Source organism: Hyperolius riggenbachi, chromosome 3 (assembly GCF_040937935.1).
Source record: "Hyperolius riggenbachi isolate aHypRig1 chromosome 3, aHypRig1.pri, whole genome shotgun sequence".
NCBI classification, from domain to species: domain Eukaryota; kingdom Metazoa; phylum Chordata; class Amphibia; order Anura; family Hyperoliidae; genus Hyperolius; species Hyperolius riggenbachi.
The window spans coordinates 412388338-412410973 of record NC_090648.1 but is presented as its reverse complement, the minus strand read 5'-3'; the positions used below and the strand labels follow the sequence as shown (position 1 = coordinate 412410973).

Genomic DNA, 22636 nt, shown 5'->3' with positions numbered 1-22636 from the left:
TGCAGAGGAAGCCTTTTCTCTGCCCACAGCACAAACAGAGCCGCTTGAGGTACGTAAAGCACATTTGGACAAGCCAGCTTCATTTTGGAATAAGGTGCTGTGGACTGATGAAACTAAAATTGAGTTATTTGGGCATAACAACGCCCCGTCATGCATGGAGGAAAAACAACACAGCATTCCAAGAAAACCACCTGCTACGTACAGTAAAATATGGTGGTGATTCCATCATGCTGTGGGGCTGTATGGCCAGTGCAGGGACTGAGAATCTTGTCAAAATTGAGGGACGCATGGATTCCACTCAGTATCAGCAGATTCTGGAAACCAATGTCCAGGAATCAGTGACAAAGCTGAAGCTGCGCCAGGGCTAGATCTTTCAACAAGACAAAGACCCTAAACACTGCTCAAAATCCACTAAGGCATTCATGCAGAGGAACAAGTACAACATTCTGGAATGGCCATCTCAGTCCCTAGACCTGAATATAATTGAAAATCTGTGGTGTGAGTTAAAGAGAGCTGTCCATGCTCGGAAGCCATCAAACCTGAATCAACTAGAGATGTTTTGTAAAGAGGAATGGTCCAAAATACCTTCAACCAGACTCTCATTGGAACCTGCAGGAAGCGTTTAGAGGCTGTACATTCTGCAAAAGGAGAATCTAATAAATAATGATTTAATTTCTTTTTTTGTAGTGCCCAAATTTATGCACCTGCCTAATTTTGTTAAAACAATTATTGTGCACTTTCTGGAAATCCAATAAACTGACGTCACTCTAAGCGTAACACACGCTTAGAGTGACGCATCGGGGAGGGAACGGCCAGAAAAGGGGGAGCTTCCGAGAGAAGCTGTCGCTTTTTCAGCGGGGGAGAGGAATCGGTGATCGGGCACCGTAGCCCGATACATTGATTCCCTGGCTACCAAATCCGCGGCCGGGAGTGCGCGTGCACGCGCGCGATCGGCCGCGCGCATGGTTCCTGGACGTAGTTTCTACGTCCAGGAACCAAAATAGGTTAAATAAAATCAGGCAAGTGCATAAATTTGGGCACTTGTCATTTTATCGATTCCAAAACCTTTAGAACTAATTATTGGAACTCAAATTGGCTCGGTAAGCTCAGTGACCCCTGACCTACATACACAGGTGAATCCAATTATGATAAAGGTTATTTAAGGGGGTCAATTGTAAGTTTCCCTCCTCTTATAATTTTCTCTGAAGAGAAGCAACACAGGGGTCTCAAAACAACCCTCAAATGACCTGAAGACAAAGATTGTTCACCCTCATGGTTTAGGGGAAGGATACAGAAAGCTGTCTCAGAGATTACAGCTGTCAGTTTCCACAGTTAGAAACATATTGAGGAAATGGAAGACCACAGGCTCAGTTCAAGTTAAGGCTTGAAATGGCAGACCAAGAAAAATCTCGGATAAACAGAAGCGAAGAATGGTGAGAGCAGTCAAGAGTCAACCCACAGACCAGCACCAAAGACCTCCAACATCATCTTGCTGCAGATGGAGTCACGTGCATCGTTCAACCATTCGGCGCACTTTATACAAGGAGATGCTGTATGCAACAGTGATTCAGAGGAAGCCTTTTCTCCGCCCACAGCGCAAACAGAGCCGCTTGAAGTATGCTAAAGCACATTTGGACAAGCCAGCTTTATTTTGGAGTAAGGTGCTGTGGACTGATGAAACTAAAATTTAGTTATTTGGGCATAACAAGGGGCATTATGCACGGAGGAAAAACAACACAGCATTCCAAGAAAAACACCTGCTACCTACAGTAAAATGCAGTGGTTCCCTCAAGCTATGGTGCTGTGTGGCCAGTGCAGGGACTGGGAATCTTATCAAAGTTGAGGGACGCATGGATTCCACTCAGTATCAGCAGATTCTGGAGACCAATGTTCAGGAATCAGCGACAAAGCTGAAGCTGCGCCGTGGATGGATCTTTCAACACGACAACGACCTGCTCAAAATCCATTAAGGCATTCATGAAGAGGAACAAGTACAACGTTCTGGAATGGCCAACCTAGTCCCCAGACCTGAACGTAATTGAAAATCTGTGGTGTGAGTTAAAGAGAGCTGTCCATGCTCGGAAGCCATCAAACCTGAATGAACTAGAGATGTTTTGTGAAGAAGAATGGTCCAAAATACCTTTAACTAGAATCCAGACTCTCACTGGAACCTACAGGAAGCGTTTAGAGGCTGTAATTTCTGCAAAAGGAGGATCTACTAAATATTGATTTAATTTCTTTTTTGTGGTGCCCAAATGTATGCACCTGCCTAATTTTGTTTAAACAATTATTGCGCACTTTCTGTAAATCCAATAATTTTTATTTCACTTCTCAAATATTACTGTGTGTGTGTCTCCTAACTGACATTTTTTATCGTAACAACCAACGATTTATACAGGAAAATCATGACAATTAACAAGGTTGCCCAAACTTTTGCATCCCACTGTATGTTATAATATAAGCCTTTTATACTGTTCTTTTATCCCGGATGTCCAGTAACAGTAATTTATCACCACTTTAAAGGCCCCCATGCACTGTACAATCAAATTGTTTGATTTTCCTGTTTATTCGACCAAAACAATTGAATAGAGGAAAAAAACTGAAAACAATCTTTTTTTTTGACAGATTAAAAAAAGTTATTGATTATTCTGTTTTCTTTCAATAAAAATCTTATCGGATGTGTTGGAAAAATCAGGTTGACTGCTTTGAAAATTGAATGGTGTATAATAGGTTTGGTAAAATAATCTAATAGATCAAAATCTTATAAAAACATTGAATTGTGTATGGCTACCTTTGCTCTATGTTAACCTAAAAAGTCCCAAGACCTACCTCCCTCCATTCAGCCACACAGTAGAAAACCTATACCTTTAAAAGGACACCCGAGGTGAAAATAAATAAACAAACAAAATAAACAATTGCATCTATCCTCTTTCTTCTAAAAAGGACTTTTTAAGATATCCCATAGAGTTATTTTATATTTAAATCTACTTAAGTTTTTACTGTTTATTGTTTTTGCTCAATGACACATTCATTGATGTATGCCAGAGCTAAAATCCTCAGTATGAACTAATGACCCTTTTTATCTCTTTCCTGCTTTCAGAAGCCATCTTTCAGAAGCTGTTTTATAGTTGTAATTTTTTATCAGTGAGGGTCACGCTGTAGTCTGACTCAGTCCTGACTCAGACAGGAACTGCCGCTTCATATCTGAGGTTTAACTCTTTCAGGCAGAGAAAGAAAAAAAAAAAGGAACACAGCATAGTTATTTGTGTGCTAGGCACTGTACATACATATGTTTATCTCATTATGTCACGTGTCACCTTGGGTATCCTTTAACTACTTAAAGCGGAATGAAACCCAGCATTTCTTCTTTGCTCTAAAAATTATTTACAGCAAATTATATACTACCACCATTTTTTTCTTACTAGAACAGCATTCAATTAGTTAAACACAGGTCTTGAAAGTTCAGTGCAGAGAAAGCTGGATGCATCCAAAGAGGAGATAATGTTATCTTGTGTTTACGTAATTGTATCAAGTGAGGAATGTGACACATTCTCTGACTGCGCAGAAGCTCCTGGACACAGACAGAAACGCAAAGCATTTCTGCCTTCAATACAAGATAATTAAAACTGGTTATGAATAAAATGCAAAGGCAGCTCTCAAAGCAAAAAACTGTACTTTTGGGAACTTGTAATTTGTAAATGAATAATAATACTTATGCACAAAAGCAAATATGATAACTGTTTGGCATATAAAAAGTAGGAAAACATGTTTTTATTGAATCTTATGTCAGGGTTTTATACCGCTTTAAGGACCTTAATAGTTGAAATCTACGCTCTGTTTTGATGGCTATCTGGCTGCCAGGGCGTAGATTTCAACTTACTGCTGCTGTGCGCATCCGCCATTTTCGATGCTCCCGCCGATCTCGCCGCTGAATCCCTGCCACAGCTCACTCGCTCTGCCTGTCTCTATGACGGCAGTGCCCTGTGAGCGGGTCAGGAGCCGATTTCATTGGCTCCTGGCCCTGTCTTTCAATGTAAGCATCTCCCATTGGCTTACATTAAAAACACAGTGTCAGGAGCCAATGAAAGCAGCTCCTGACCGGCTTACAGGACCTCTGCCGTCATGACGGCAGAGTGGGCGGCCAAGGTTTCCGACGTGCAGCTGTGATGGCTCTTATGTGCGACGATTCGTCGGGTTTCCGCCGTTTCTGTACCAGCGCTCGCTGATCCTTAAAGGGAACCAGAGAGGAACCTTATCTAAAAAAATTAAAAAGCTGTTATACATACCTGGGGCTTCCTCCAGCCCCATACATCGCATATCACGCCGCCATCCACCGCTGTCCGCAACTACAAGAACGGGCTCTTGTCGCTGACGTCATCGGAGCCGGGCTACGCAGGAGAAGTGCGCCCTCTACGTATCTCTTCATACACTCCTGCAGAGATGCGCAAAGAGCGCACCTCTGCTACGCTTAGACTGGCTCCGACTGACGGATCAGCGCTGAGATGGTTCTCATAGCTGCGGGCAGAGGAGGACGGCGGCGTGGGATCGATCAGCGCGTGTGGGGCTGGAGGAAGCCCCAGGTATGTATAACTGCTTTATTTTTTCCTCTCTGATTCCCTTTAAGGGGGCAGAGACCGCTGGTACTTAAAGAGACTCCGTAACAAAAATTTCATCCTGTTTTTTATCATCCTTCAAGTTCCAAAAGCAATTCTAATGTGTTCTGGCTTACTGCAGCACTTTGTACTATCACAGTCTCTGTAATAAATCAACTTATCTCTCTCTTGTCAGACTTGTCAGCCTGTGTCTGGAAGGCTGCCAAGTTCTTCAGTGTTGTGGTTCTGCTATGAACTCCCCCTTTCAGGCCCCTCTATGCACACTGCCTGTGTGTTATTTAGATTAGAGCAGCTTCTCTCTTCTCTTTTACAAGCTGGATAAATCGTCCTCTGAGCTGGCTGGGCTTGCACATAGTGAGGAATTACAGGCAAGGGCAAAGCTGTTTGCAGGAAGAAAAGAGCAGCCTGAAACTTCAGTGCATGAGAGATGCAGGGGGAAAGAAACACACAAATGATCTCTTGAGATTCAAAAGGAAGGCTGTATACAGCCTGATTGTGTATGGATGTAGTTTCTATGTGTGGACATACTGTACATCAACCTACTTCCTGTTTTGGTGGCAATTTTGTTTGTTTATAAACAAACTTTTTAAAACTGTTTTTAACCACTTTTAATGCGGCGGGGATCGGCGAAATTGTGACAGAGGGTAATAGGAGATGTCCCCTAACGCACTGGTATGTTTACTTTTGTGCAATTTTAACAATACAGATTCTCTTTAAGTGGTTAAAGTCAAGTCCTGTAACTACAAGGTTTGTTGTATTTTTTTCTTACACATGCATAACAAACCTTCTCAATTTTCTCCTCTAAATCCTGGTTATCTTTTTCCATAGTTCTTTTTCTGCTCTCTAAAGCTTTAATATCATTGTCAAGCTTCATTACTTTAGAGAGATTTTTCTGAATTTCTGATAGACGGCTCTAAAACAAAACAAACAACAACAAAAAAAGACCATTAGTACCTGCAATAAAATGATTCTTAAAAACGTCACAAACCAATCTGTAATTTTTGGAGCCTATCTCTCTCTACTTTCATAACTTGTATCTGGGAAGCTAAACATTATCTTAACATGCAGTTTTCAATAAAAAAAAAAAAAAAAGTCTCCTCTGATTAAAGAGACTCTGTAACAAAATGTTGAGCCTTATTTCTTCTATCCTATAAGTTCCTATAACTCTTCTAATGTGCTCTGGCATACTGCAGCCTTTTCTAGTTGCACTGTCTCTGTAATAAATCTTATCTTCTTTCCTCTGTCGGGCTCAGGCTGGAATGTGTGGAATGTGCAGCACTGCTTGTGATAGGCAGAAGCTTTACGCACCCTCTCCAAGCTCTCCTCTCAGCTTCTGGTTAGCAGCCATGTCTTTTGTTTGTAAACACTGCCTAAAACTGGCAATTACAAGCCAGGATTGCAGCAGGGAGTGGCAGAAACAGCACAGAGGGGCCCAGGAGAACATAGTGAATAGAATGGTATGCTTCTTATTGTAAGAATTTTAGAGTACAGATTCTCTTTAAGTATTTCTTTGGGATGTGTCCGTTTCCGTTACAGATTTTCCATGTTTCTAAGAAAATTTACATAGTAGCTATCAGGGCTGTGGAGTTGATACAAAAAACTTCCAACTCCTCAATTTATGAAACCATGACTCCGACTCAAACTCCGACTCCAACTCCGACTCCAGGTACCCAAAATGGTTCCGACTCCTTAGTCTAATACTTAACAGGGCTGTGGATTTTGTACAAAAATCATCCGACTCCGACTCCCCAGTTTATGAAACCACAACTCCGACTCCAACTCCGGGTGCCCAAAATTGCCCCGACTCCGACTCCTCGACCCCAACCCCAACTCTGACTCCACAGCCCTGGTAGCTATGTAGGATCAGACTGCCATAGCTCAGGTTTGAAGATTGTCTGCTGTGGCAAATTCTCCTGCTGGTTGTAAGGAATCTTATATAGGACTGAGGGCTAGTTCACAGTGCTCAGTTGTGTTGCAGAATAATTCTGCATGTGAACTCACTGCCCATACAATTCTATGGGCCTGTTCACAGTACTGAGCTGTAACTGATCATGTTATTCTAACTCACTGCATGCAGGCATTGCAATTCACAATCATTATAATGAGTGAGTTATGCAACTGACCACTATGAACCTAGCCAGAAGGATTACTTTAACATCAGTTATTTGTCCACAACATCTTTAGGTAGGATTACCTTGGGAAGGGCTATCATTGGAAGCATTTTTATCAGCTGCTCAACCAACCACTATGACTTACTCTGAGTGGTTCAAGCTGATTTTCAATAGATTTCACATTTTCTTTAGAAGCTGCCAGCTGAGCCTCTTTGCTGCGAAGGTTGTCTTGGATTTCCCTTGCTTTCTCTTTATTCTGCTTTAGGTATTTCAGTTCTGTTTGGTATTCCTTCACACGCTGTGACTGCTTTAATCTCACCTGACGTAACGTTTCCAAGGCTTTAATATAACTATAAAAAACAAGAAGACTATCTCATTAAAAGCATATAGATAAGAACTCAATACACTCCACAAAGGTGTAACAATTCTGGATTGTACTCCCAGAAAGTAAAATCTCTTTAGTAAGGTTTCATAATTCACAGCTATGCAATGACCCCATTATACTGGCAACTAATTTTTTCTATGTAAATCAAATCTCTATGTTGTGTTATACAACAGGGATCCCCAACCCCAGGTCCACTGCCGGTCTGTGGGCTGTTTCCCGCGGGTCCGCACATCGGGACTCTCGAACTGAACCCCCCACCCCAGTGACCGCTGCTTGTGTTATCTTAGCTGGCGGCCGCCTCTTTTATATCCTGCCGGTCGGCCCCTCTCCCTAATGCTCCATCTTCTTCTTTCACAGCAGCGTATCCTGCGGCTGCTGTGAAGAGGCAGAAGCAGGAGATTGGCTTCCTGTAGCGGCGATGTCCGCTGTCCTGTTTCCTGCCTCTTTAAAGCAGCCGTGGGACGTGGAACTACCTATTCTGGGGCAACTATATACTACCTATACTGGGGTACCTATACTCCTTATACTAAGGTAACTATACTCCCTATACTGGGGCAACTATACTCCCTATACTGGGGCAACTATACTCCCTATACTGGGGCAACTACACTCCCTATACTGGGGCAACTACACTCCCTATACTGGGGCAACTACACTCCCTATACTGGGGCAACTATACTCCCTATACTGGGGCAACTATACTCCCTATACTGGGGCAACTATACTCCCTATACTGGGGCAACTACACTCCCTATACTGGGGCAACTACACTCCCTATACTGGGGCAACTACACTCCCTATACTGGGGCAACTATACTCCCTATACTGGGGCAACTATACTCCCTATACTGGGGCAACTATACTCCCTATACTGGGGCAACTATACTCCCTATACTGGGGCAACTATACTCCCTATACTGGGGCAACTATACTCCCTATACTGGGGCAACTATACTCCCTATACTGGGGCAACTATACTCCCTATACTGGGGCAACTATACTCCCTATACTGGGGCAACTATACTCCCTATACTGGGGCAACTATACTCCCTATACTGGGGCAACTATACTCCCTATACTGGGGCAACTATACTCCCTATACTGGGGCAACTATACTCCCTATACTGGGGCAACTATACTCCCTATACTGGGGCAACTATACTCCCTATACTGGGGCAACTATACTCCCTATACTGGGGCAACTATACTCCCTATACTGGGGCAACTATACTCCCTATACTGGGGCAACTATACTCCCTATACTGGGGCAACTATACTCCCTATACTGGGGCAACTATACTCCCTATACTGGGGCAACTATACTCCCTATACTGGGACAACTATACTCCCTATACTGGGGCAACTATACTCCCTATACTGGGGCAACTATACTCCCTATACTGGGGCAACTATACTTCCTATACTGGGGCAACTACTGTATACTTCCCATACTTAAAACACTTGTCTCCGCTTAGGAAAATGGTCTATTTTAAGTTTAGTGTAAACCTATGATTACAATGGTTGTAGGTAATCATTGAATCATAAATGACTGATTTCAGTTTGTAGTTTTGTTTCCTTTGAGGAGACAAGGCACTACAATCACTGCAACTTAAAGAAAATCTGTGAGGTTTGCAAACGAAAGAGTAAGATACTTACCTATAGAGAGGGAAGCCACTGGAGGCTTACCCAGTCCTCCTCCATCTGGCCGTTCCAATGTTGAGACCCAGGAAGCCCACGGAGGTGCTGCTGCACTGCGCAGTAGCATGAACCCAATCGGGCTTCGGCTGAAAAGGCCGAGCCCAATTCAATCCGTGCTACTGCGCATGCGCGAGCCGTTGGTAAGGGCTTTTCAGTGGTCTTTTGGGGACGCTGGAACGGCCTAGTGGAGGAGGAATAGGGAAGCCTCTGGATTATGCAGAGGCTTCCCTCTGTTGAGGCGAGTACCCCTTTGAGGCATTTTCCCCCTACAGGTACACTTTAAACTCATGGTACTTTCCCAACACAAAAGTGTGGCCACATGGATATTTTTCAGCGACTTCTACAAGAGATGCCACATCAAAAAGTGTACAATAATAATTTCAATTTTTATCTATAGAAGTTTAGAAAGTCTATTTTCTACATATAAATCTCTGTTCTTCATTAAGCTAGTGTAGAAAACCAATATGGTGAAAAAATGTTAGCCAATATTTACCAGTACCTATACCTTATGAAACAACAATTTGTCAAAATGAACATTTCCATGTTATGGTTCCACACTAGAATATTTTTACCGTGTAGCTGAAAAGATCTCATCAAATTTTAACTTCAGCTGTCTCCCCTCACTCAGAGGCCAATTGGAATCTTCCTGGTGGCAGAAGATTACATTGTTCAGAACAGCAGTAGACACCCCCAATGCACTGATCATCTCTTTGTCCATTTCTGCACACTTTGTACTAAGGCTGACTTTCTCTCCATGCCTGAGAATAAAGCACAGGAAGGTGAACAGATAATGTACCCTTTGAATGCATAAGTTATGTTCCAAAAGGAACTCTACAGAAAATCAATGTTTGAACAGCCTGAAACCACGTTAGATTTTATGACAACCAGACAATTAAAGCTCAAACACTGCATGTATGCTCTGCCATACAAGTAGCACACCATTCATTTTCAAAGTAACCAGACATAACAAAGAAAGTTATTAGTAGGATTAAAATGGTTCTGTGGTGGATGTAAGGAGTGGCCATTTTAGGATGATTGGTGACCACCTCTATGCTGCATCAAGAAAAAGCAGTGCAACAGACTCCAGGTAAGCCTGCTGTTATGTTCATCTACTGTTGCCCAATTGTGGACATTTTCACCGATATGTATCCTGCACATTGTCATATATCTAAAGATACAGTATAGTCTCGTTTATCTGGCACAGACTGGGATTGACTGATACTGAATAACTGTATTTTCTGGTTGCTTGAGGCCTAGCCAGGGCTGTGGAGACGGTACAAAAGTCCACCGTCTCCGACTCCTCAGTTTAGGATTCCTCCGACTCCTCGACTCCTCTAATTTGAATATTACAATCTTGTTGATTGAAAGTATGTAACATGAAATTCGTCTCTTAACTGCCAAAGCTTAGGAATTTTAAAAGACAACTGAAGTGAAAAGGATATGGAGACTGCCATATTTATTCCCTTAAGCCATAGACTAAAACTAGTCCTTGGTAAGAGTACTTGTAAAAGGTACAGACCGGAACAAAGAACATCTATCAGGCCCTAGGCAATGTAACTGTGGGTACATGTAAGAATGATGTGCAGGTACTCTGCAGGGTAATGAGGAGATTCTTCCTCTATTACACATTCTTCATGCACAATCTGAACCAGGTTTATGGGTGATAGACAACACCTCTGTGTTCAATGTGCACAACATTCTCAGTGGATTATCTGCAGCTCTGTGGAGAGTGCATATGTAGAGTATAGTACTACTGTGTAACAACGTAAACCTGAGACAGATGAAGTTAAAGTTTTATACATACCTGGGGCTTCCTCCAGCCCCCCTTTCAGGCTAATCAGTCCCTCCCTGTCCTCTTCCGCCACCTGGATCTTCTGCTATAAGTCCAGGTACTTGAGCCAGTCTGGCGTAGTGCACATACACACACTCCGCCGCCGGGAGCGTACTACACCTGCGCAGCACTATTGCTCAGGTGCAGAACGCTCCTGGCTGTGGAAGCGGCATGCGGCCGGACTGCGCTGACTGGCTGAATTACCAGGACTCCTAGCAGAAGATCCAGGTGGTGGAGGTGGACAGCGAGGGACTGATTAGCCTGAAAGGGGCTGGAAGAAGCCCCAGATATGTATAAAACTTTTCTTTTCATCCTTCTCAGGTACCATATAGTTTGTAGTCACCAGACCAAATTTTAACAACATATCAAATTATTTGATTTCATGAGCAAAGAGAGTGCGTACATTTACATAAATCAGAATCAACGCAGAATTATTTCCATCTCTTTGACCATCTCTATTAGTGACACGGCTACACATCAGGCATTATTCTTACAGCATAGACGTTATTTAGTATATAAGAGATTCCTGTGTACACATCATATATACAGTCACAATCAGATGTGTATATCTGACTTTAAAAATACGGGGACTGCTTTATTAAAGCAGCACAAGTTATTAATTTTGATTGGTTTATTTCATTTTTGTGGACTAAGCACAGCTATTACTGTATGTATAATTTATGATGACTATTATCTGAGAAAAAGAACATTTTTATCATATTTTCTATTTTAATTACAGTTTAAATTCATTAGGAGTCAGAGCATTTTTTTCCAATTCCAGGCACCCAAAATTGCCCCGACTCCGACTCCACGGTCCTGGGCCTAGCTAATACAGTACTATGCCCCATTCCACATACATACCATAAACTCTGTATTAAATGTTAAAACACAGTAATTTAAAGTACCTTGGGGGAGCTCTGGAACCCATTTTTAAGCACAGCAGAACCCACAAACAGCCTAAGAAGTTGGCCTACACCACTGTAAGTACTGCTGGTGCTTTGTGCTGGTTGGTTGACACTGCTGGTTAGTTTAGTTCTGGATAACCACGACTGTACTGAACTTTTATTAACCACTTTTTTTTTAATTACATTTATAGACAACTACTTACTGACACCTTGACTTTTTTTTTTTTGCAAATTTCTCTGTAGGAAAGAAGTACATTTTAAGTGTTATGGTGTTCTGTCTCTCTTCCATTGTCAAGTGCCCCTTTCTTGCCATTTTCACAGCAACACACTAGTTTCTGCAGTACATTATTGTCTAAATAATGCTTAGAAGGGTATGGTACCACAATGTGTTAGAAAACTTTTTTTATGCAGACAGGGGGTTGTAAGCAACCAGGAAAAGTTGGGAAACCAATAGAAATTGGTAGTGACATTTTTCAAAGTTTGAAAAACCTTCATTGCTACAGAACAGCTGTAGTAGTTAAAGGGGAATTGAAGAGAGAGGTATATGGAGGTTGCCATGTTTATTTCCTTTTAAGCAATACCAGTTTCCTGGCAGCCCTCCTGATCCTCTGCCTCTAATACTATTAGTCATAGCCCCTGAACAAGCATGCAGCAGATCAGGTGTTTCAGACTTTAAAGTCAGATCTGACAAGACTAGCTGCATGCTTGTTTCTGGTGTTATTCAGATGCTACTGCAGAGAAATAGACCAGCAGGGCTGCCAGGCAACTGGTATTGATTAAAAGGAAATAAATATGGCAGCCTCCGTATACTTCTTACTTCAGTTCCCCTTTAAGTCATTTTGTGTTCCTTGCAACACGGCAACTTGTATAATTCTGAAAAGCACATTATTCTTTAGTTTTGAGAAACCTCACCTATTTTTAGACTTCTGTCTGTTCATCATTTACCTTTGATCCAATTCAAGCAATTCATTGGGCATGAAGTGCTTGAATTTCAATAAAAACCTGAAAAAATGTGGGTGTTCCAACATTTTTAACTGTATACAGTGTATGTATGTATGTATGTATGTATGTATGTATGTATGTATGTATGCATATATATATATATATATATATATATATATATATATATATATATATATATATATATATATATATATATATATATATATATATATATATATACACACACACACACACACACACATATACATACAGTGTACACATACACACACACAGCTCAGGATAGAATAGAGCCTTCCCAATTCTAACTTCTTAAGTTCTTTGGCCAACCTGATCAAATACCTATTCCTCCCTTCTTAGGCAGCCTTCAGAAGTACTTGCATCCCTAAGTGCTTTCAAAGATAAATGCATCTGCTCTGTGCATGCGTGAGCCCAGGCCCACAGGGCCGCTACTAGTTCCAAAGGCTGCCCGAGAAGGGATGAAGAGTTATTCTGTTGCTAAAATTCCCCAAGAGACTATGTTGGAATGACGGATCGAGGACCGGAAAGGCTCTATGCTATCCAAAGCCTTCACTTTACATAGGTAAACCTCAATTTTATTTTGGTTCGCTTCAGGTTTACTTTAAGAAAGCAATGACATTACTGGGGACACTTAAACTTTAGCAAAAGCAATAAAGTCACATGTGGCCCTGTCCACTTTTGGCCAAAGACAGATTGAAGTGTTAAGCTACTGCATCATCCCACCCAGTTGGAAACAAACTTGAGGGAGAACACTAACACAATAAAGGTTATCATGAATTCATATGGCACAAGAAACAGTGGCAGAACTTACTTTATTCTTGTAATCACTCCTTCCAATGTTTTGAATTCTGTTTTTTTCCCTTTTTGGGTGCACACCATTGACCGCTGAACAGCCACGAGTTCTCCATTGACATCTCTAAGTTGAAGACGTATCTGAGCTCTGACATCTGTCTCATGAGCCACCTGTAAAATATTGCAATGTCTTCATTTCACAAGTCCTGTACTGTAGTTTAATAAAATTGCATATCCTTTCTAATTATCTTCACTGTAAACACACAAAATATAGTGAACACACAAAACTTTTATTAATCAAAATTCACATAACAAAACGCAGTTATTAAATTACAGTATCAAACAAAGCTGAGTACACAGTTCACATTTTGTAAATATTTTATTATATGTTTTTATGAGACAACACTGAAGATATGACACTTTGATACAGTGTAAAGCTTATAGAACAGTGTAAATGTGCTGTCCCATCAAAATAACTCAACACACAGCCATAAATGTCTAAACCACTGGCAACAAAAGTGAGCTCTTAATGAAGCAATCTAGACACGTACCAGACAAATACAAAAAAAAAAAAAAGAGAGAAATAATAAAGGCAATACCTTTGGATCGTGGACAAACGTGTTCCCTTTAGATCCAGGTGGAAAATCCCCTGTAGTGATATATTTAAGACACTCAATGATAGTCTGCAAAAAAGAATAAAGTCACACATTTAGGAAACATATTACTCTTACAGGAGATCACATTAAAACTATTTATATAGGCAAAGTCACTGTAAAAGTGAAATGATTTTCCATTCTACATGGATAACTGGGACAGGATGCGAGGATGTCAAGAGAAATCTTTGCTACAGTGACACAGAGAAAACTCCCAATAACAAAGACTTATTTATTGGAGTGAGGTTTATCTGGGTCTTCTTTAATAGAGGTTTGCTTATTATCCTACTATGGTCCCACTTTGGTCCTGTAACCAAAGAAACGGACGGTTATACAGTAAAAGGGCATTTTCAGACATCTATTTACTCAAGTGGCTGATTTGTTTTACAGATAGTTACGCCAGATGCTTTAAATAAAAAAGCTGCTACCAGTCCTAAGTAACTCTGGGTGAGATTGAAACAAGATACTGTACTTCCTTCCTGGATATGAAAACTGAGCATAGTGAGGGGTTCTCTGTTGATTATTTCCCTTTGCTCATTTAAAGAAAAATGTGATTTCAGTATTATTCTGTGCAGAATCTTGTTGCACACGATAGCAAAAATGAATTAGCAGGACTCCAAATTTTAAAGGCTTAACCTTACATGTTCACATCCAGTGGTCAACACTTGTCACAAACATGGGATATGTGGTTTCCCTTGCAACAAATCAGATCCATGCTTCATAGACATGTATCCACATCCCACAGGTAGCAGCAGAACAAAAGGGCTGCAACTCCAGGAGGTCACATAACTGCAAGCATACAACATAAATTCAACTTACCGTTGATGAAAGAGGGAAAAACAAATACCCAATTTAGCTTTTACTATTATCTTGCCTTACAGTTATGTGCACAAACAAACACTCCAATGACTTTTTTGGGGAGTTACCCAATTGCTCCAAGTGTGCAAGAAGAGTCTCAATGTTTCCTGCTGTGTGTGCAATTACTCATACAGCAAGGTGGAAGTTACTGAGCGCATCAGGTAAAGAGTGTGTAGAATTTGTTCTGTTGCCATGGATGGAAAGAACTTGCAAACTGAGATATTTATAGCTGCCTGCGAACTGAAATCATGACTTGTTTGTTACACTACTTTACAAAAAGGTTTTGCGAAGAACTGGATATACATCATAGCAATATTTTTTATCAAAACTTGAATTTCACTTTACTAAACACTTTACTACGCAGCATAGCATTTGCACTACATTTACATATGCATATAAAGTATTCAGGGTTACTATAAAGGACAGATTTTTTTCTGCTCATGTGTCCAGAACTTACCTTACATTGCTGCTCAATGAACAGTAAAGCTATGTACAGGCATGCAATTACAATCGCACAGCAGGGATCGGGGCTGAATACCTTGGGTGACAGCTAGTGGCTGAGTACCATACAAACACGTCACTAACCTATAGGCTAGTGACGCACCTATTGCTATGGAGGGAGTGGCTTCCCGCAGGTTGTGGGAGAGGGTAGAACAATGCGCGCATTAGTAGATCGGGTGTTGGTAAGGATCTGGCATGCCAGATTTCCAGGAAGTCACTGTACATATGGTTCTCATCTACTTTCTACTGCCTCGGCCGAAAGTAATCTAGTATGTGAATGTAGCTTACAAGAGTGCAAAGGGCAATTCCTTTACATTTAGGGCTTGTACACACTGAATTAGCGCTGCGGAAAAGATCATCGGCACGACCCTGCCCCCTCTCAATCTCCTCCACGCTGCCAGAATGAAGAAAAGAGCTAGCAGGATCTCCCAAGACCTCTCCCACCCGGGAAGCCACTTCTTTGAGCCCCTCCAATCGGGCCACCGCTTCAGAGTAGTCCGCTCCAGAACCACGAGGCGTAGAAACACCTTTTTTCCCCAGGCAGTCTTACGCCTGAACACTCCCCCCAAACACTTCTCCCACCTGGTCACCTCAAGCTTAGTCCATGTACAACGCAGTTCTCCAGTCGCCAACACTGACTCTAGTCCCCGCCTGTAACAATACACTCTGCACCAATGCTATGCTGCATATTCCTGTAAATGCATGCATTTATGTATGTATGTATGTATGTATGTATGTATGTATGTATGTATGTATGTATGTCTTATGTCCTTTTCTCCACCATTGCCATGTGTACCACAACCAATTCCGGGGGCGCCAAACAGCGCACTCGGCGAATAAAAGCGATTCTGATTCTGAAAGTCATGAATCATCAGTCGCAGTGCGATCATGACTTTTCACTAGTTAGCAAGTGTACATTTTACCGTGATTTCGTGTGCAGAATTCTAATTCTCGATGTGGGAAAAACATTTTTTAAAAAGTTGCTGGATTTCTTTTCCCAAATGGTAAAAAAATGCAGCATGCACTAGGTTTGGTTGAAAACAGGCCGAATTACTTTGTACAGGGCACCACGATTACCCTTGCAATCAGCAACCCACATACACTTTATTTAACTGACACACAAGCAGTGTGTGCAGGCCCTGGGAGGTATAAAACATTTTTATGAGCTCTAAAGCATCCCATACGCCCATTGATCGAATTTAAATTGCAATCGGTTGGAAAATTTGATGAGAGGCGGCGGTAGATTAACTGCCCATATTGTTGCACTGTATCAACCAGAGGTTTTTAATATATATCATGGTGAAATTTTTTGAAAATCTTTGTGCAGTGTATGGGAGCATTTGATCCCTCCCTCAGATTTAGATCAGAAAGGGATTGATCACATTGCATGGCAATCTCTACGTGTATGGACACCTTAAGCATACACACAATTGAGTGTGTTAATGTCAGATCTGATTTTAGTCAATTAAAACCTGAATGCGCACTGTCCTCTTAAAGGACATCTATCGATTAGAGCATTTTTTTAAATGCTGTGTTATTGCACACAGTACCACAAGTACTAGAAGCAGTTTCTTTCTTGACACAGCTCTGTCTCTCTGTTGTAAAATCATCCCAACACATTTTTTATATGGATGTGTCGAGTCTGCAGGACAGACCATGTTCCTGCATGGGGAGAGGGGGAGGTTACCATCAACTCCTCCGTGTATAATCTAGTAGTCACCCCACTGAAAGAATCTTATTCAGGTGGTGATAATTATTAGCAGAAATGTGTGTGTTACTGTCTTCACTTCTCTGACTGTTCAGAAAGTCATTAGCAGTATATCTTTATCAAAGTTTCGCCTGTTCCAGCTTGGAGCAGCCAGAGCTGTTGCAGACTCGAGCCGTAGTGAGTCAGGAATGGTGTTTATGTTTCGTCCAGAACCCGAAGTCTGGCCACTTCTGGATCTGGCCGGCCAAAACGCGACGTGGCCGTGCCCCTGCGGCCAGTGTTAGAAATGAAATGATTCCCGTAAGTTTCATGTATTTTCTGGCCCTCTCGCTGCGGCCAAATGTATCAGCAGTTAGTTAATTTAATTAAATTAAGCCGGTGGCAATGTAACAGATGAAGCCGCCGGCTCTCTCTCCTCCCCCGCCTCTCTCCTATAACAATACTGGCAGCCGGGGGACATGCGTGTCCCTCCAGAGTAGTTCGTCGCGGCAGGGAATCCTTCCGTTCCTGCAGAGCGGGTGCTGGCAGAAGCAATGTCTGCAGCCTCCCCGCTCTGCTTCCCTGGCACGACGAACGACTCTCGGGGACACGCATGTCCCTCGGCTGCCAATATTGTAAAGGAGAGATGCAGGGGGAGGAGAGGAGGCAGAGCCGAAGCCGGTGGCTTCATCTGTTACATTGCCGCCGGCTTTAATTTAATTAAATTAACTAACTGTTGATACATTTGGCCGCAGCAAGATGGCCAGAAAATACATGAAACTTACGGGAATCATTTAATTTCTAACATTGGTCGCAGGGGCACGGCCACGTTGCGTTTTGGCCGGCCAGATACCGAATTGGCCAGACTTCGGGTTCTGGCCATAACATATACGTGTCTCCCTGACTGATATCTCCCACTGCTAGTAATATTACAGCAATATTCCAGCACATCTAGCTACCTGTTACCTCCTTTGATATGCTTTGCTCTTCAGCCTCTGTGAAGGTTGAATTTAAAGCAGACAGAAAGAACTGGGAAAATAAATACAGTACACTAGTGGTAATGTGAACCCTAATACAGAGTATTGCAAAAAAAAAAAAAAAAGTATGTATCAACAGTTGTCCTTTGAAGGGTGTGTGTGTGTGTGTGTGTGTGTGTGTGTGTGTGTGTGTGTGTGTGTGTGTGTGTGTGTGTGTGTGTGTGTGTGTGTGTGTGTGTGTGTGTGTGTGTGTGTGTGTGTGTGGGGGGGGGGGGGGGGGGGGGGGGTTTGAAAAGAAAAATAGACACTTACCTGGAGCTTCTACCAGCCCCCTGCAGCTGTCATGTGCCCACGCCGCCGTCACTGGTCAATTATTCGTCTAAATAGACGGATACAACTGCAGCTGCGCTCGTCCTCGCTCCCTCCTCTGGGAGCTTACTGCGCAGGCACAATATCGTACTGTGCCTGCGCAGTAAGCTCCCAGAGACGCGAGCGGGAGCGAGGACGCGCGGACAAAAGCCCCAGTTGTGTTCTTCTAGTTAGACGAATAATTGACCGGTGATGGCGAAGGGGAACAGCGGATCGGAGAGGACAGCGCGTGCACATGACAGCTGCAGGGAGCTGATAGAAGCCCCAGGTAAGTGTCCATTTTTCTTTTCAAAACCGCCCACAGAACCCCTTTAACTACAGTCTTCACATTTAATATTCATCTTACATTTAGATTTTTTTTCTCCAAACAAAAAAATATATAACTTAAATGAAAAAAGTTGCACAGCAGTGAAGTACTAACAGCAATTATGACATTGGTAGTTGCAAGTGAAGTGTGGTCCCGCCCACCATATATCGGGAGGTCCCCCGGTGACCTCCTGGCTCCTCTCCTGGTCCCGTTGCAGAATACATCACCGGCGACACCTGGCCGAGTGTCGGCTGACACTTCCTTATCGGTGATGCTACATATCATCAAGCCGGCCAGCGTGACAGTACTGCACATGCGTGCTTTTCTAACTCTAAACTGCGCATGCGCAGTTCTGTCACGCCGGCAGCTGTGATGATGTGTAGCCGTTGGCGTGGTGACGAGTAGCGTCACCGATAAGGGAGTGTCAGCACGACACTCCGTCCAGGTGTCGCCGGTGGTGTATTCTGCAACGGGACCGGGAGAGGAGCCAGGAGGACGCCAGGGGACCTCCCCCCCTTTGGTGGGCTGGAGAAAGCCCCAGGTAAGAACCAATTTTGTTTATTTTTACTGCTCAAGGTCCCTTTAACGTTTTCAAAAGCTGGTGATAAACCATGTACAGTTAGTCATTAAAAGTATCACCGAAAATAACGTTTGTTGGTTTGATGTTGACATTGGTAGTTACAAATGATTGCCCTGTCTATAGTGATTATTGAACTGCTAGAAGGAATTATGCAACCCTCCTTAGAAAAGAAAAAACTTTCAGGGAGGTGTCATAATAAGGTAACCTCAGACATTGTTCAAGCCCATCAAAATCTGTTTCTGGTTCACAACTAAACTTCCCTTCCTTGCCTCATCACATTATCAGCTCACATTGCTGTGGGAAGATGTTATGTAACAGCAGTGTGATGCACTCCACATATGTGTTGCTGGGATTTTCAGAGGGATTTTTTTTTTGTGATGCTGAGATCTGGGTCGGGAGGGAGTGAAAATGAATCATGCATCATACTTTAAATATGAAATAAAATGTGCTACTGCTTTTAATAGGACTATTCTATGAACATAAAAAACTGCACTTACATTCTAAATCTGCATGTACACTTTAAGCTGCTTTTATATTACAACATATAGCATGATATTTGTTTTGTCAAAAGCCATGATAAAACAGTATGTTTAAACAGGAAAAAAAAAATTCTGGAACTTCCATCGAGGAAGGGAAATCTGCCTGATCATTGTGGAGTGAGATCATTAGCAACATACAAACTGTGTATGGAGTGGGCGTGAGCTGAGTCACATGCATGGCGCATTTCACCAAATGGAAGATCCCTCGAGATAAATAACAATATGGCAGCTCTCATCTTGCAGAGGTCACAAACAATATATCTTGGGGTTTGCAGTCCTCATCAGGTTTTATTTTATAAACAGTTCATATTTCTGGGCCTTTTTTCATATGTGATTTTTAATGTTGCCTAAGCCAGTCAACTGTAGTTTCCCTTTACGGTTTAACCACAGTTAAGACTAATTATAATTCCAAATGTTTTCTGCTAAAATGAAAATGTTAAATTGTGTGAAAGGGAATTTGTCTTGCTGAAACTTGCACCTGAAATTAGCCATGTCACCTTGGGCCTGAAGCACAATAATGCGGTAAAGTTGCTGTGCACACTGCAATTTTAGCATTACTAATGCCGGGGACCAAGGGTGGTTTAGAACCATGAGCGTTTCTGCAGCAAAAGACACTTTGCTATGGTAACGCATCTGTCAACCCGCCTCACCATAGCAACACGCGCAATAAACGCTAAAAGGTTAAAGCGCAGTGCCTCCTAGCATTAATAACAGTAAAATTGCCTTGCACTCCCTGCGCATGGCAACTTTACTGCACTGTTGTGCATCAGGTCCCTTCTCACTAGTTTTTTAACTTGCAATCTCACTTTGTTGGAAGGAGGAACCATGCCACTATGAACCCTCCTTCATAAGCATTAACAAAAAATGCGCAGCCACAAGAAGCATTCAAGCTAATGTGCAGGCTGACACATTCTGAGTGTGGATGATTGTGCCTGCATGGACTGTGCCTGCAAGGGTGACCATTCAAACTTAGAGCTTAGTTCACACTTTAGATTGGTGGAGATTTAAAATAGTAGTAGTTTTACTGGAAAATTAGCCAGGGCTCAAAAGATGGAGTTAGATCAATTTTGGGGTACCTGGAGTCAGAGTTGTCAAAAATGTACCAATTCTGATTCCTTATAAATTTGAACAGTAATAAAAAAATAATCATAATGTTCTATTTCTCAGATAATAGTTAAAAAACATAACTTGTTTTTACAGTAATAGTAGTGCTTAGTCCACAGAAACTTAAAAACAAACCAATCAAAAAACAGTAAGGCCTAGCTCACAGTGGTCAGTTGCGTTGCATTCTAATTCTGCATGTCAACTCACTGCTCATACAGGTCTATGGGTCTGTTCACAGTAACTGATCACAGTCTAACTCGCTGCATGCAGGCTTCAGTGTTCTCCCCAGGTTCTTTTAGCCGGGTGCTCCACCCGGCTAGTTTTGGTGAGCACCCGGCTGTCATTGGCTCACTTCCTCCTCTGCTGTAAGCAGAATTGTGCAGAGCAGTGCCGGACCTGTATTCTCTCATCTCGCCCCACCCGGCTACTTTTTCATGCCACCCGGCTACTTTTTCATGCCACCCAGCTAGTTTTTCATGCCACCCGGCTGGAAAATAAATTCTGGGGAGAACGCTGGGCTTTGTATTAAAGTCTATGGCCAGGGACAACCCGTCATTGGCTCAGTAAAAGAGGAACTCCAGTGAAAATAATGTCATAAAACAAGTGCTTCATTTTTACAATAATTATGTACAAATAATTTAGTCAGTGTTTGCCCATTGTAAAATATTTTAAATCCCTGATTTACATTCTGACATTTATCACATGGTGACATTTTTACTGCTGGCAGGTGATGTAGCTACTGCTTGCTTTTTTGGCAGTTGGAAACAGCTGTACACAGCTATTTCCCACAATGCAACAAGGTTCACAGACAGGAAACTGCCAGGACCACGGTAATCAGAGTTTCTTGTGGGAGGGGTTTCACCACAATATCAGCCATACAGCGCCCCCTTATGGTCTGTTTGTGAAAAGGAATAGATTTCTCATGTAAAAGGGGGTATCAGCTACTGATTGGGATGAAGTTAAATTCTTGGTCACGGTTTCTCTTTAAATACAATTCCCGATAAGCACTACTGGACTAGTAAGGGAATTGTCTTTTAAGAGCAGATTATGCAAGCTGGCGGATTGCTCCCCCTTAAGGACTTATTTGCTAAATTTGAGATACCACTAAGGCAAAAGCTTAGATACTTTCAGCTCAGGCATGCTTTGCAGGCCCAGTTAGGCAGTGTCCCTGTTGTCCTCCATACTTCCCCTGTTCTGGACTTGGATAAAGCGGATCCGAGATGAAAAACTAACTATAACAAGTAACTTGTCTATATATCTAATCTACGTTTACACAGCAAATCTAGCTGCAAACACCTTCAATAGTTTATGATTATTTATTACTGTGATACAATGAGGGCAGCCATGTTCTGTTTGTCACAGGCTGAGGGCTGGAGATGCTATCAGCTCGCCTGTGATTAATGTGACAAATTCAGTCCCGTCTCCTCCTCCCCTCTGACTCTGAAATCTCTGGGTTGTAACTGCTTCCTCCTTCTGCCCAGACTGAGCTCCCATAAGCCCTTGCTACAGTGCCTTGGCACTCTGAAAAAGCTGTGGGCGAGGCTTGTTTCGTTTATAGGGAATTATAGTAACCGGACTTTGCGCGCGCAAAACTTTTCCCTCAAAGCGGTGCTAACCTACTTAGTGCAATGCTTATCACGCCCAAAAGTCTTTAGGCGTGCTAACTAGGTTAGCACCACTTTGTGAATCAAGCCCATAGTGGGGAAACAAACTTGTTTTTTGGGATGTATTGTCCTGTTGATAGT

At 42.3% G+C, this 22636-nt stretch overlaps 1 protein-coding gene across 3 annotated transcripts in view; it reads right to left on the bottom strand.

Moving 5' to 3' along the window:
• Positions 1 to 22636, bottom strand: part of RAD50 (RAD50 double strand break repair protein) — a 167439-nt gene that overhangs the window by 120913 nt on the left and 23890 nt on the right. For all 3 annotated transcript variants that reach the window (XM_068277463.1, XM_068277462.1, XM_068277461.1), the window contains exons 3-7: positions 13916 to 13999; positions 13336 to 13487; positions 9380 to 9565; positions 6870 to 7074; positions 5398 to 5526 (exon numbers count right to left, since the gene is read on the bottom strand). In XM_068277463.1, the coding sequence (XP_068133564.1) occupies positions 5398 to 5526; positions 6870 to 7074; positions 9380 to 9565; positions 13336 to 13487; positions 13916 to 13999 (756 nt within the window). The remainder of the gene's footprint in view (positions 1 to 5397; positions 5527 to 6869; positions 7075 to 9379; positions 9566 to 13335; positions 13488 to 13915; positions 14000 to 22636) is intronic.